The sequence below is a fragment of the Pinus tabuliformis genome, chromosome 4_2, assembly GCF_031772625.1.
Source record: "Pinus tabuliformis cultivar Carrire ecotype Pingquan chromosome 4_2, CPIR1, whole genome shotgun sequence".
Lineage (NCBI taxonomy): Eukaryota > Viridiplantae > Streptophyta > Pinopsida > Pinales > Pinaceae > Pinus > Pinus tabuliformis.
In genome coordinates this window covers 1,187,660,295-1,187,675,497 of record NC_142304.1, presented here as the reverse complement: position 1 = coordinate 1,187,675,497, position 15,203 = coordinate 1,187,660,295, and the positions used below count along the sequence as shown (strand labels likewise).

The following is a 15,203-nucleotide window of genomic DNA, read 5'->3' as shown; positions in this document are numbered from 1 at the left end:
TAAGGGGTCACAATATAATCAAAGTCAACATAACAATAATAATATAAGGGCACAAAAATAACAATAGTGGGCTTCTATGGGGCACAATAATAACAATATGGGGACAATAAGGGCACAACAATAACAGTAAGGGCCACAATGACACTAGTAATGGGGGAATCACTAGTGTTATAGGGACCTAACATTGTCTATATGGAAACACTGTATAATTTTGAATTTATTTATTGTAGATTTGTACATAGATGGATATTCCTTTCTTTGCATTTATATTTTAGACTTCTTGCTTTCACCAATTGATTTAGAGCTTATGGAGTCTCAAGTAGCACCAATCCCCTTGCTTCTATTGGATTGAATAACATGATTTCTCTTTTGAAATCCATAATATCTCATTCACATGCTTCCTATTTCTCCCATAAGACTTTAGCACAGACTCCATGATCATGTTTGTGTCCCTCTTAATAACGCACTCCTTGGAAGGGGCCATAAAATATTTTATTAGGACTAAACTTGGATGCCTCTTCTTTCTTGCCCTTTGATTCTTCATTCAATCATACCACCCATCAACTTGTTATTTTTCCATTTTTCTTATAATGACCTTTGTTGTTGGGAAGGTGCCTTTCAAGTATTTTGTCTTTGCATATAGATACACAAAAAGTATCATTATTTTAATCTAATGGACGTGGTTGTTAAAATCACCAATATTTAATTAAATATGCATTGTTATACCTTTGCTCAAGTAAACTTCAATTCAAATTCTAACACATGTGTGTATACCCTTCCTTGCTTAGTTTGTATATTGTTGTAAGTCCCCAATATATTTATGTTGGCTTTTGAAAGATCATGTCATCCCAAAATAAGTAGGGGGATTCAATATTCAAATCCGGCAGAGTGGGGTTGAAGAAATGGATAATGAAGATGGATTCAATTATAGAAACTATCTTTTGAAAAAAGGTTAGTTTTGCCCCAAAAAGAAAGTCCCTCCTTTGAGACCTTGCCACAACTTCCATAGTTGTGAAATTTTACAATAAGAGAACCTCTAGAGTAGAGGTTTACCATATACTTAGAACTTAGGTTGGAATTGATTTGATTCTTGAACTCTTTAGATGATGACTACAGATCATTAAATACATAGTTTGAAGCGTTTTCTTGTAGTTATTAATGAACTTGTTAACCATCCATAGATGAATACTTCCCTTGCACATGTGCTTGATTTTGTCAATAATGAAAGAATCCTACTATGTTTTTGGTATATTCGACAAGACTACATCTTTAAAATAAAGAAGATTCAATTCTTAATGCTTTGCAATCCTGTAAGAGGGAGGGACAATCGAAGTCACGTAGGAGGAGGTATTCCCTTTGTTTAGCGAAACTCTATAGAGATAAATCACTAAATGCAAGATTAACCCCTTGTTTATGTGATAATTAGGGAATATATATCTATTCTCTCAAAGATTAGTCTTATATATTCAAAAAGAATTTCTCATTTATTCTAAATAACACTTAACACTGTTTATAGAATAATTTCTCACCATTACAATCACAATAATCATTTTTCAAGGCAAAAACTACATCAAAACTTTTTGAATATGCAAGTAGATAATCTCCACAAATGAAGATGAAAACATATTTTGAGCATGTTTAAAGTGGATTAAAATATAATAATAAAAGACACAACAAAATCTTGATACAATAATAGCTCAAATAACTATCTTTAACAAAAATCTATTAAAAATTACTATAAAATTATAAAATTAAATTAACATTAATAAATAATCAATTAATTTATATAAAATCCCAATTTAATAATGAATAATTACTTAATTCTTTAAGTTCCACTTCAAAGAAAGCATTGACACATCAGCTAGAGAAGGGTGCATTATTGTTTTGGAGTAAGAGAAGGGTGCATTATTGTTTCGGAGTTCTATGTCCGTCGCATCAATATTTTATTTGATGTGCCCAATTATTTTTCCAAAATAAAACTATTATTCAGCTTAAATAATAGAATGTATAATATTTCAAATTCTATAAAATGTATAATATTTCAAATTCTTTGAAAATCCGTTTTACTGAAACACAAATATATGGCCCATGACATGATCGGGATAGATATTCTATCTCGCCTTTAAATTCAAATCCTCTTGCTAGTTTGGCGCCATTGCGCGTATCCCTCTCAACGAGCTCAGTAGCTCACATATGAACAATCATGGTTTGCAATCGCATAAACATTGCCCCAGAATCGATCCACGAGACACCAGATCTCTCTCTGCACGACTTCCAACAGTTCATCTGCATTTCTTCGTGGTCAAAACGATTTCAGAAAAGGTATTTTTCTGCAAGAGAGTGCTAAAATTGCAAAGCGCCATTATTTTCTTGTCGCCGTCATGAATCCTCTACGCCTTGTCCTAATGAAATTATTTAGAGTTCTTGATTGGAAAAATTTGCCATATTTCAACTTTCTGGAAATATTTCATTAAATAAGCTACCGTATTATCTAAATAAATCTGAAGAAAGAGGCCGTGCTCAAAACAATGTTTTAAGCAGCAAATTTCACAAGGGTTATTTCTGGTTCAGTTATTCTGAGCTTTCAATGGAACATTTTGACTCTATTTTGGCTTACAGGCAAGATTTCATAAACTAATGCTCTCTATAAATGGACTAGACAAGGTTGTGCTCAAAATTTTGTTTAAAAAATGGCAGAGTTTGGGAAGAAGTTCTTTAAGTTAATGGATCAGCATTCAGATGCATTTCAAGTGGTTTGATTGAATGATTTCTGTCTCAGTTCCGCACATTTAAAAGTTTTGGAGAATGGGAATTGATAATTCTGGTATTTGATGGTGTTCTATTCAAATTACACAGAAGAAGATAGAAAGCTAGGGCTTTTAGAGGCTAAGCATACACAATGGCACAATCTTTACAGGTTTTCGTGAGATTTTTAAGACAGGCAAATACGATAGAAAATTAGGGATTTCACTAAGCCAAGAAAGCTAATGCTACATTCTTTACAAATTTACTTCAGAGTTTTGAGACTGAACATTTTTGATGCTTTTAGACCCACTGCTTTATGTAATTGGATTTATAAGATAATGGCTAAGGTTTTGTCTGTGAGATTAAAATCACTACTTTCTAACTTCATCTAACCAGAACAGTTTGTCAAATCTATGACACAATTGTTTAAGCACAAGAGGGCCTCTACACTATTCAAGTCAACAAAGTTCCAGTAATGGTGATCTATCCAGAAAAGCACTTTTGAATGTGTTTGTCCACTTTCCATAAGGACAAGAGTCCCAATCCCTATGGGTGGACTGTGGAGTTCTACCTGGGATTTGTTGAAGTGTTGGGAGACAACTTACTTCAGGTAGTGGGAGAAATGAGAAGCTTTAGTAAGGCTCCCTGGCTCCTTCATCTAGACCTCTATTGCACTCATTCCAAAGGTGGATCAACCTGAGTCTTTTTATGCTTTTAGACCCACTTCTTTGTCTAATTGTATTTATAAGATAATGGCTAAGGTTTTGGCTGTCAGATTGAAAGAACTACTTTGTAAGTTCATATAACAGAACCGCTTGGTTCTCTAGAGGATCGTCAGATCCATGAAGCAATTGTTTCAGCACAAGAGGGCCTCCATATTATTCAAGTCAAAAATGTTACAATAATGGTGATCAAGTTGAACCTCTCCAAAGCTTATAAAGGGTGTCTTGGCTCTTTCTGATACTTCTTTTTATCCATATTAGTTTCAACTTACCACTGGTAAATTAGATTATGGGATGTGTAATTTAAGCTTCTTATGCATTTTTTATAAATGGTTCAACCTCTAATTTCTTAAGACCCTCAAGAGGGTTAAAACTTAAAACAAGGTTGTACCTTGTCTCCTTATTTATTTCTTCTAGTTGTTGAAGGAATAAGTAGGTCCATCCTAGAAGCAAAAAAAAAAAAAACAACAAGATACATTCAAGGGATTAGCAGCGACTCTTGTAAAGAAGATCATGGCATTGCATAGAACCAATTATTCCCCTGTCCTTGCAACATATCCCTGTGGTTATCCTATTAAAAACCCAGGCCCTAGCAGCAGAAGAAGTGTGTGCCTCATTTAGGCCTTCCTCTCCCATTGGTCGCCCTAGATCCTCACCCCACTTGATTAGGACAAGCAATTCTTCCTCTTTAGATTTACTTTAGATAGAAAAGATACAGAGATAATACAAACAAGAATAGTATGATTAGTCTTCTTATTAGTTTAGTATCACTTGGAATAAAGAATAACTCCTTTGTTTATATTATCTAATCAGTAACATGCAAAGGCATCAGAATAATAATTAGGAGTTATTGGTTTCTTTTTGTAGTATATGTGGTTGTAGTAATCTATTACAAGTAGGGAAATCTTGGACAAAGAAAGTATGTTTTGGATTACATACAGTTTAGTCTTGACTCCTGAAAAAAGATAGCGGAATGTCTTTGTTAGTAGGAGATTAGGAACTAACAATACAACTGAGACTTAAACTCCTTTAACTGTTTTACTCTTGAGGGATTAAGCTCCTTAGACTTCATAGGCAACAAGAACTACAAATTACATACATCGGAATCATCATCCTTCTTTTTATTATTGGTATTAATGGAATGCTTAAGACATGAGCTTTGAAAAGATGAACAATGCTTTATTTATATATGGGTCTTTGAGAAGAGGACGAGTTAATTTAAAAGGATATTAAAGTAAGTTGAAGAAACTCTTTAGAATACTTTATAGTAAAGATATATTTATAGTTTATATAGATACAAGCAACTGGAAAACCACCTCACTATGACACCCTTCACCTTCCTTTTTAGAGGACTTTTATACCACTTTTTCTCACCCTGGAACCAGCAGCCCACAAAAAAGAGGAGATATCAGATTCCAGATCCTTATGATATATATAGCATTGTCACATTCACCCCCAAGAAGCTACAAACAATAAAGTGAGAGTTATCTTTTAGTTTGTAGTATTATTAGCAGATCAGATCAGGTTGGTCACTACACTCCTCTCTTCTTGTTTCTCCTGCAGAGCCTTGGTTTATATTTGGGTCTTGTTGTGAGAAACTTATGAAGGTGGAAGTATGAAGATCCTTGGATATGCAGAAGTTGGATCTAGGATATGTTGGATTAGGATTTAGAAAGTACATAGAGAATAGAATAAGAATTAAGATTGTATAAATTAAAATATAGAAAGTCGTGTCCTTTGATAACAAGGAGCAGGAACATAGTCGTGTCTTTTGATAGTGCATGGGTATTGATAAAATGTGATGGAATGCATTTTTGAGACTGAACATTTTTTATGCTTTTAGACCCACTGCTTTATGTAATTGGATTTATAAGATAATGGCTAAGGTTTTGTCTGTGAGATTAAAATCACTACTTTCTAACTTCATCTAACCAGAACAGTTTGTCAAATCTATGACACAATTGTTTCAGCACAAGAGGGCCTCTACACTATTCAAGTCAACAAAGTTCCAGCAATGGTGATCTGTCCAGAAAAGCACTTTTGAATGTGTTTGTCCACTTTCCATAAGGACAAGAGTCCCAATCCCTATGGGTGGACTGTCGAGTTCAACCTGGGATATGTTGAAGTGTTGGGAGACAACTTACTTCAGGTAGTGGAAGAAATGAGAAGCTTTAGTAAGGCTCCCTGGCTCCTTCATCTGGACCTCTATTGCACTCATTCCAAAGGTGGATCAACCTGAGTCTTTTTATGCTTTTAGACCCACTTCTTTGTCTAATTGTATTTATAAGATAATGGCTAAGGTTTTGGCTGTCAGATTGAAAGCACTACTTTGTAAGTTCATATAACAGAACCGCTTGGTTCTCTAGAGGATCGTCAGATCCATGAAGCAATTGTTTCAGCACAAGAGGGCCTCCATATTATTCAAGTCAAAAATGTTACAATAATGGTGATCAAGTTGAACCTCTCCAAGGCTTATAAAGGGTGTCTTGGCTCTTTCTGATACTTCTTTTTATGCATATTATTTTCAACTTACCACTGGTAAATTAGATTATGGGATGTGTAATTTAAGCTTCTTATGAATTTTTTATAAATGGTTCAGCCTCTAATTTCTTAAGACCCTCAAGAGGGTTAAAACTTAAAACAAGGTTGTACCTTGTCTCCTTATTTATTTCTTCTAGTTGTTGAAGGACTAAGTAGGTCCATCCTAGAAGCAAAAAAAAAAAAACAACAAGATACATTCAAGGGATTAGCAGCGACTCTTGTAAAGAAGATCATGGCATTGCATAGAACCAATTATTCCCCTGTCCTTGCAACATATCCCTGTGGTTATCCTATTAAAAACCCAGGCCCTAGTAGCAGAAGAAGTGTGTGCCTCATTTAGGCCTTCCTCTCCCATTGGTCGCCCTAGATCCTCACCCCACTTGATTAGGACAAGCAATTCTTCCTCTTTAGATTTACTTTAGATAGAAAAGATACAAAGATAATACAAACAAGAATAGTATGATTAGTCTTCTTATTAGTTTAGTATCACTTGGAATAAAGAATAACTCCTTTGTTTATATTATCTAATCAGTAACATGCAAAGGCATCAGAATAATAATTAGGAGTTATTGGTTTCTTTTTGTAGTATATGTGGTTGTAGTAATCTATTACAAGTAGGGAAATCTTGGACAAAGAAAGTATGTTTTGGATTACATACAGTTTAGTCTTGACTCCTGAAAAAAGATAGCGGAATGTCTTTGTTAGTAGGAGATTAGGAACTAACAATACAACCGAGACTTAAATTCCTTTTACTGTTTTACTCTTGAGGGATTAAGCTCCTTAGACTTCATAGGCAACAAGAACTACAAATTACATACATCGGAATCATCATCCTTCTTTTTATTATTGGTATTAATGGAATGCTTAAGACATGAGCTTTGAAAAGATGAACAATGCTTTATTTATATATGGGTCTTTGAGAAGAGGACGAGTTAATTTAAAAGGATATTAAAGTATGTTGAAGAAACTCTTTAGAATACTTTATAGTAAAGATCCATTTATAGTTTATATAGATACAAGCAACTGGAAAACCACCTCACTATGACACCCTTCACCTTCCTTTTTAGAGGACTTTGATACCACTTTTTCTCACCCTGGAACCAGCAACCCACAACAAAGAGGAGATATCAGATTCCAGATCCTTATGATATATATAGCATTGTCACATTCACCCCCAAGAAGCTACAAACAATAAAGTGAGAGTTATCTTTTAGTTTGTAGTATTATTAGCAGATCAGATCAGGTTGGTCACTACACTCCTCTCTTCTTGTTTCTCCTCCAGAGCCTTGGTTTATATTTGGGTCTTGTTGTGAGAAACGTATGAAGGTGGAAGTATGAAGATCCTTGGATATGCAGAAGTTGGATCTAGGATATGTTGGATTAGGATTTAGAAAGTACATAGAGAATAGAATAAGAATTAAGATTGTATAAATTAAAATATAGAAAGTCGTGTCCTTTGATAACAAGGAGAAGGAACAGAGTCGTGTCTTTTGATAGTGCATGGGTATTGATAAAATGTGATGGAGTGCATTTTTGAGACTGAACATTTTTGATGCTTTTAGACCCACTGCTTTATGTAATTGGATTTATAAGATAATGGCTAAGGTTTTGTCTGTGAGATTAAAATCACTACTTTCTAACTTCATCTAACCAGAACAGTTTGTCAAATCTATGACACAATTGTTTCAGCACAAGAGGGCCTCTACACTATTCAAGTCAACAAAGTTCCAGCAATGGTGATCTGTCCAGAAAAGCACTTTTGAATGTGTTTGTCCACTTTCCATAAGGACAAGAGTCCCAATCCCTATGGGTGGACTGTGGAGTTCTACCTGGGATTTGTTGAAGTGTTGGGAGACAACTTACTTCAGGTAGTGGAAGAAATGAGAAGCTTTAGTAAGGCTACCTGGCTCCTTCATCTGGACCTCTATTGCACTCGTTCCAAAGGTGGATCAACCTGAGTCTTTTTATGCTTTTAGACCCACTTCTTTGTCTAATTATATTTATAAGATAATGGCTAAGGTTTGGCTGTCAGATTGAAAGCACTACTTTGTAAGTTCATATAACAGAACCGCTTGGTTCTCTAGAGGATCGTTAGATCCATGAAGCAATTGTTTCAGCACAAGAGGGCCTCCATATTATTCAAGTCAAAAATGTTACAATAATGGTGATCAAGTTGAACCTCTCCAAGGCTTATAAAGGGTGTCTTGGATCTTTCTGATACTTCTTTTTATCCATATTAGTTTCAACTTACCACTGGTAAATTAGATTATGGGATGTGTAATTTAAGCTTCTTATGCATTTTTTATAAATGGTTCAGCCTCTAATTTCTTAAGACCCTCAAGAGGGTTAAAACTTAAAACAAGGTTGTACCTTGTCTCCTTATTTATTTCTTCTAGTTGTTGAAGGACTAAGTAGGTCCATCCTAGAAGCAAAAAAAAAAAACAACAAGATACATTCAAGGGATTAGCAGCGACTCTTGTAAAGAAGATCATGGCATTGCATAGAACCAATTATTCCCCTGTCCTTGCAACATATCCCTATGGTTATCCTATTAAAAACCCAGGCCCTAGTAGCAGAAGAAGTGTGTGCCTCATTTAGGCCTTCCTCTCCCATTGGTCGCCCTAGATCCTCACCCCACTTGATTAGGACAAGCAATTCTTCCTCTTTAGATTTACTTTAGATAGAAAAGATACAGAGATAATACAAACAAGAATAGTATGATTAGTCTTCTTATTAGTTTAGTATCACTTGGAATAAAGAATAACTCCTTTGTTTATATTATCTAATCAGTAACTCGCAAAGGCATCAGAATAATAATTAGGAGTTATTGGTTTCTTTTTGTAGTATATGTGGTTGTAGTAATCTATTACAAGTAGGGAAATCTTGGACAAAGAAAGTATGTTTTGGATTACATACAGTTTAGTCTTGACTCCTGAAAAAAGATAGCGGAATGCCTTTGTTAGTAGGAGATTAGGAACTAACAATACGACCGAGACTTAAATTCCTTTTACTGTTTTACTCTTGAGGGATTAAGCTCCTTAGACTTCATAGGCAACAAGAACTACAAATTACATACATCGGAATCATCATCCTTCTTTTTATTATTGGTATTAATGGAATGCTTAAGACATGAGCTTTGAAAAGATGAACATTGCTTTATTTATATATGGGTCTTTGAGAAGAGGACGAGTTAATTTAAAAGGATATTAAAGTAAGTTGAAGAAAATCTTTAGAATACTTTATAGTAAAGATCCATTTATAGTTTATATAGATACAAGCAACTGGAAAACCACCTCACTATGACACCCTTCACCTTCGTTTTTAGAGGAATTTTATACCACTTTTTCTCACCCTGGAACCAGCAGCCCACAACAAAGAGGAGATATCAGATTCCAGATCCTTATGATATATATAGCATTGTCACATTCACCCCCAAGAAGCTACAAACAATAAAGTGAGAGTTATCTTTTAGTTTGTAGTATTATTAGCAGATCAGATCAGGTTGGTCACTACACTCCTCTCTTCTTGTTTCTCCTCCAGAGCCTTGGTTTATATTTGGGTCTTGTTGTGAGAAACGTATGAAGGTGGAAGTATGAAGATCCTTGGATATGCAGAAGTTGGATCTAGGATATGTTGGATTAGGATTTAGAAAGTACATAGAGAATAGAATAAGAATTAAGATTGTATAAATTAACATATAGAAAGTCGTGTCCTTATTAACAAGGAGAAGGAACAGAGTCGTGTCTTTTGATAGTGCATGGGTATTGATAAAATGTGATGGAATGCATTTTTGATGAGATGCTTGACCATAAGATACTCAGAACCTTATGACTGTTTGGCTTGAACAAACACTGGACTTGGAATTTGCTCAGAAATGAATTCACTGTATTATATATTTACACTTGTAGTTTTGTTGTAATAGCTACAGGCCTATGAGCTTAAACCCTGAACATACATATGCATTGATGTGTGTAATTAAGGTGAACAACCTGTATACCTTTCAATACCAGGGCAGTGAACATAGGCCAAAACTTGTAATGACAACCTTGCTGAATTAGTTACAGGAAAGGTATGTGTCCTTCCAACTATACCTAAACATATATATGTGGCATGGGAGTGATGGGATATTGTTCTTTGGCTTCCTTAGTTTCTGTATGTTAAGTGATCTGGACTCTGGAGTATTAAGACTCCTCCAATCATTATTTAAATCATGGAGGTGATGTCAAGTAGATCTGAGTGAGATTCTCTAAATTGGATCTGCTCATCTAGCTGACTGTTCTATTAATTATTCTTGAACACCTGAGGATGTGCATTCTAATTGATAGAAATAATACCTTGTCAATTTTGAAAGATAGTCTCCCAGCCAGGCCTGCTTCTACTTTGGTTTTGGGTGAGGATATAGGTAACCTACCGGTGCCAAGAGGGCTAAAATCAGGAAAAGTGACAATACATCTTACCTGGATTATCATATTGATATTTACTGTGACTAGATTAATTCATTATCCTTTTGGCTGTACTTACCCATGGGTTTTATTTTGCTTTTATTACATTCCTGAAAGATTTGCGGAAGATCTCAAAGCACTCTTCTTTGTTTAATCCGTCTGTAATGATTGTTTTCCAAAATATGCTTGCAAAAATATGCTTGAGCTATTTTGACATATTTAATGTTAATTTTAAGATATAGGAATGGTATTGGGTTTTTCCCTCATGGTACAGAAATGGAAAGAAGATGAAGTGGACAACAATAATTAGAATTATTCTTAGAAATTAGTTAATGGTTGGTATTGAAATAAAAATAGTTATTGTTTTAAAAAATGCGATTTTATAATAAATTAATAACAATGAAATAATAACTCTCTTGTTTATATTCAGCCTGTAGGCTATTCAATTCCATATCATTCCATTATTATTTACAACTCATTTAATTGTCAATCTCATGCTATGATATTGGCTTTATCCCCAATCCAACATGTACTGCAGATTTACCTTGATCTTCACTTGTGTTATTGTATGTTTTTGCAATTTCTTGGAAAGCTTTAATGCATTTGGTCTTTTATCGACTCCTATGTAATGGTGAGATTGTACTGTGTAATAACTGTTCTCCTGCAGCTTTCGTATTTTGGATATGGGGCATTATATCTTGAGAAACACAGATAGACTAACACTCTCTTTATTTTCCTGTAAATAAAACAGAGAGTTACTTTTAAATGCATTTTATTTATATTGGATATATTTTTTAATTCCATTGATTTGTTTGTATCATCATTGGTTGAATATCAGTGAAAGTAATGTGGTGTCCGTGGCAGAAGATGAGCTAATGCGCATTCTCATATTGATGCGAAACTTTGTGCCTGTATATAAGCAAATTGTTGAGGGTGATTGGAAAGTGGCAGCAATTTCTTACAGGTCATATGATCTAGAAGGGAAAACTATTGGTTCTATTGGTGCAGGGCGTATTGGCAAAGAACTACTTAAGCGTTTGAAGGTATTCATTCTTAGGATCTAGTACTACTTCATGATGTTGCAAACTTCTTTTCAAAAATCAGTGCTCCATAATTCTTACGCATGCATGCTGTTTGTTTCAAAATTTCAATCTAATAATAATAAACATTACATGATGTTGAATTGAATTGCGTTCCTTTGTACAGCCCTTCAATTGTAAGCTTCTTTACCACGACCATCTTTCTATTGGACCCGAATTGGAAAAGGAAACTGGAGCAACATTGGAGACAAATCTTGACGAAATGCTACCTAAATGTGATGTACTTGTCATTAATATGCCTCTTTCTGACAAAACTAGGTGCGCCTTATCACAATTTCATAAATAATCTCTCCCATTATTCACTCAAACATCTATAGCACCTATATATTTTGTACAACTTGTGAACAAAAACCTAATTATTGTTTCTCTTGCCCTTTCCTTTTGGTTACAGTAGGGGAATGTTTAACAAGGAAGGTGTTCTCTACCAAGCCTAGCTTTTCTCTCAGAATCTTAACATCCCCTTTGCAAAGGGTTTCATTAGAATGACAACAACCCGCATTTAAAGCATTTCTCCACCCATCCTAATTAGAAATACAATTTTGGGTTCTCTACTAATTTTCTCCACACCCATTTAATCTAACAATGGACATAGAACATGTATATTTATACTTGTGTGTTGGAAATACCATTTTATACTTTAATGTTTATTATTTTTGTTTTATTATTATTACTTGAATTTCTTCTTAACAAGTGGTTGTGTTTCTTTTGGTTTTAGTGAAAGTATGGGCTCCAATGTTGGCTCTCTTATTATGGAGTATAATTCATCTTTGAGAATTTTTCAATTATTAAAGTAGGTTAGTCAATTGCTTAAAATATTAAATTTATTTCAAAAAGTTTTTGTTACTTTATAGGTTAGACACTGGCTTGAAATATTAAACTTATTTCAAAATGTTTTTGTTACTTTATAGATAAGGCGTAGATTTCTTGGCTCTATGATGAAAATAATGAAGGGAAAATACATGTTAATATGTTACTTGTGCTCTTTGATTGAAAAATACACGGTGAGAGAAAAATGTATATTATGCTAATTGAGGAATGTTTTTCACTTGTCGAACTTATAGTATTGAATTTAACACACTAACACTTTACAACAATGAACTAACAATATTCATGATGAAAATAGCAATATGGAAGATTTATCTGCATAATGAAAAAGGAAATATGGAAGATTCCGATCACGTTCCAAGGCATTTCTTAAAATGTGGATGTGACAAAAGGTTGTTGTGGAAGTTGTTGTTTGTATATGGAAAATTTCTTGATCATTGTGTATAATCCTAATGTTGATAGATATGTCTACTAAATGCTTCCAGTTAATGGGGCATTGATTTGAGCATTCAATATATTTTTATTCTTTATCAAAGTATTCTTTTGTTGTATTTGTATTTTTCAATTTATGCCTTACGGCGTTTCCTTTGCAACATCTGGTGCAAATGCTAGTATATCTTACCTCATTTTATGGTTAACATTGTATAACAAAAACATGCATTGTGTTATGTAATTAATACTAACATGTAATATTGATTTTTTTTGTCAGAATGCTATAGGTAATGATTGCCAAGACGATGATCCAAATTATGTTCAACATATATCAGGAGATGATGAGGATGAGGATGAGGATGATGGTGGTGAAGGAGGAGATGATGATGATAGTTGCGGTGTTGGTGATGATGTGGATCAGAGTAATGAGGATGGTTGTTGTTGGGAAAAGTATCCAATACGGAATGACCTTATCCCACTCTAAGGGTGATAGTACCTCAGCAACAATCGAAGCAAAGCTATCTAAGATTTCTTCTTTATGAAAGTAAAATAGGGGAGAAAGAGATCCACTAACCGATGTCTTTCGCTAATGGTTGATCCAATCTTCTCTCCTTGCTGCTTGCTCCCAGCTCCTTGCTCTTTCACTGGCCCAGCTATACCAAGATCCTGCAAAATGGCAAGAGAGGGAAACTACAAGAAGCATACATTCATAATTGATTCAAGGATTAGAATAAATCAAATACACAAGTATAACAATACACCATTGAGACACATGCATATAGAAGAACCTCAAATGCTTTATTAATGGAAGAAGTAAAGTTCAGGAAGTGATACAACCATAAAAGGCCCAATCCAGCATCACCTCCCAGCAGAAAGAAATCTCCTCTTCACCTCCTTCAAAGCAAATCACCCAATAGTTCTAAACTCAAACCAACAGCACTTCCTTACATTCACAAGATTCCAGCCCCCCTAGACCTCATGAGAGAGCTCTATATATAGGAGTTTTGGAGAAAGGATGAGTCAGCTTGAGGCTGGCATGAAGCTGACTAGTGTCCTCTCCCACTTCAGCTATTCTTCAGTTCTTGAGTCCACTTGGAGGTTCTTGCTTCCACTTGGAGATCTAGACCCTCTTACTCATCACCAGTCGAATTCCTTGATCCAAGTGTCATTTTGGAAGCTTCCTGGGCATTGACACCTTGAGGAATGACTGTGCCACATGTCCCAACTCGCCCAACGCAGGTAGCCTTCTTTGCAGTTGACATTCAGCGCAGGTAGACAATGGAGCAGTTGACATTCAGCGCAGATGCTCAGTGGAGCAGTTGACATGATCCAGAATTAGCTTGTTTTTGAGTGTTTTCAGGTGGAGAACTGCTATTCAGTGCTGTGGTTTGCTGACCTTGTTCCTCTAGGGGTAGGAAAAACGTGTTTAGGGACTTTGGATCCCTTAGATTATGGACATTTCATGCTTCATGCTGTAAGGCACAAAAATGTCTATAACAGTTGCCCCCTAAAGTATGAGGTCGTTTATCGGGTGAAATGCTTTATCAGGAGGATCCGAAGTTCATTCAATCGCTGAGAGGTGACCTGTAATAAAATACAATACAATACATTATTTTTCATTCTGCTTTCATGATCTAGCTGAGGTGGGCATTCCCATGCTTAGCTTTATAAATTCATTTTGGTACATAGAACAGACGATTGTCTGATGATAGACTGATAATTCTCTGCTGAAATTATCATCCTTTGAGTAGGATGATCATCTGCTGCAATGATGTACATGTCAAATGTCTTTATATTTCCTGAATATATATCGCAGCTCGGATGGATGAAACTAGATCCGGGGTCTTCAAACTCGTTCGATCGTCACTCTAAGTACAAGTCGATCCATGTGAGAATTGCGCTGAAGTCGAACATGGAAAGACATCGCTTGATTACCGGTCAATGATGTAAACCGTTAACAAGCGCGAGAGGAATCACCGATAATGATAATGACCCTCAAGGTACTGCAGTACAATTCATGTGGTGTGAATAAAGGACTTGGCGTCGAACACCACGCAAAATCTTTCGGTCGAAGGTCATTGACGTATACCTGTCGCCGGAAGTGAGAAACTTGCCATTGAGGCATGCAAGCTTCAAAGTACTGAAGGGGTTGTTCCTAGATCAACTTCTTGGATAATGAGCTGAAGTCGACAAGAAGTGATCCGTCAAAGGAGGGCCTTAATGAATCCCACATCAGTGACACGGAACGGAGCTAATGACTTTAATGGAGGTGAAAACAATCTGTGACATATGATTCAGGGTGGCGATCATGGATGGATGAAGGATAATGTATGGCAGTGGATGGGACACGGTTGACTCTTTCTGAACAACATCTCTTGAACATATAACGACACTGA

The 15,203-nt window shown here is 35.2% G+C and overlaps 1 protein-coding gene across 2 annotated transcripts; it reads left to right on the top strand.

Annotated features, from left to right (window-relative positions):
- The first annotated feature begins 11,299 nt into the window (after nucleotides 1-11,299).
- On the top strand, nucleotides 11,300-13,237 carry LOC149173924 (formate dehydrogenase, chloroplastic/mitochondrial-like). 2 transcript variants are annotated; one of them, XM_089428037.1, is made up of 3 exons: nucleotides 11,300-11,493; nucleotides 11,672-11,808; nucleotides 13,085-13,237. In XM_089428037.1, exons 1-3 carry the CDS (start codon nucleotides 11,326-11,328, stop codon nucleotides 13,092-13,094), a joined length of 315 nt encoding a protein of 104 aa, XP_089284163.1. In that variant the 5' UTR covers nucleotides 11,300-11,325; the 3' UTR covers nucleotides 13,095-13,237. The 2 variants fall into 2 exon arrangements, with proteins under 2 accessions (XP_089284163.1, XP_089284162.1); XM_089428036.1 differs by having other exon boundaries at nucleotides 11,657-11,808.
- Nucleotides 13,238-15,203: the final 1,966 nt, after the last annotated feature.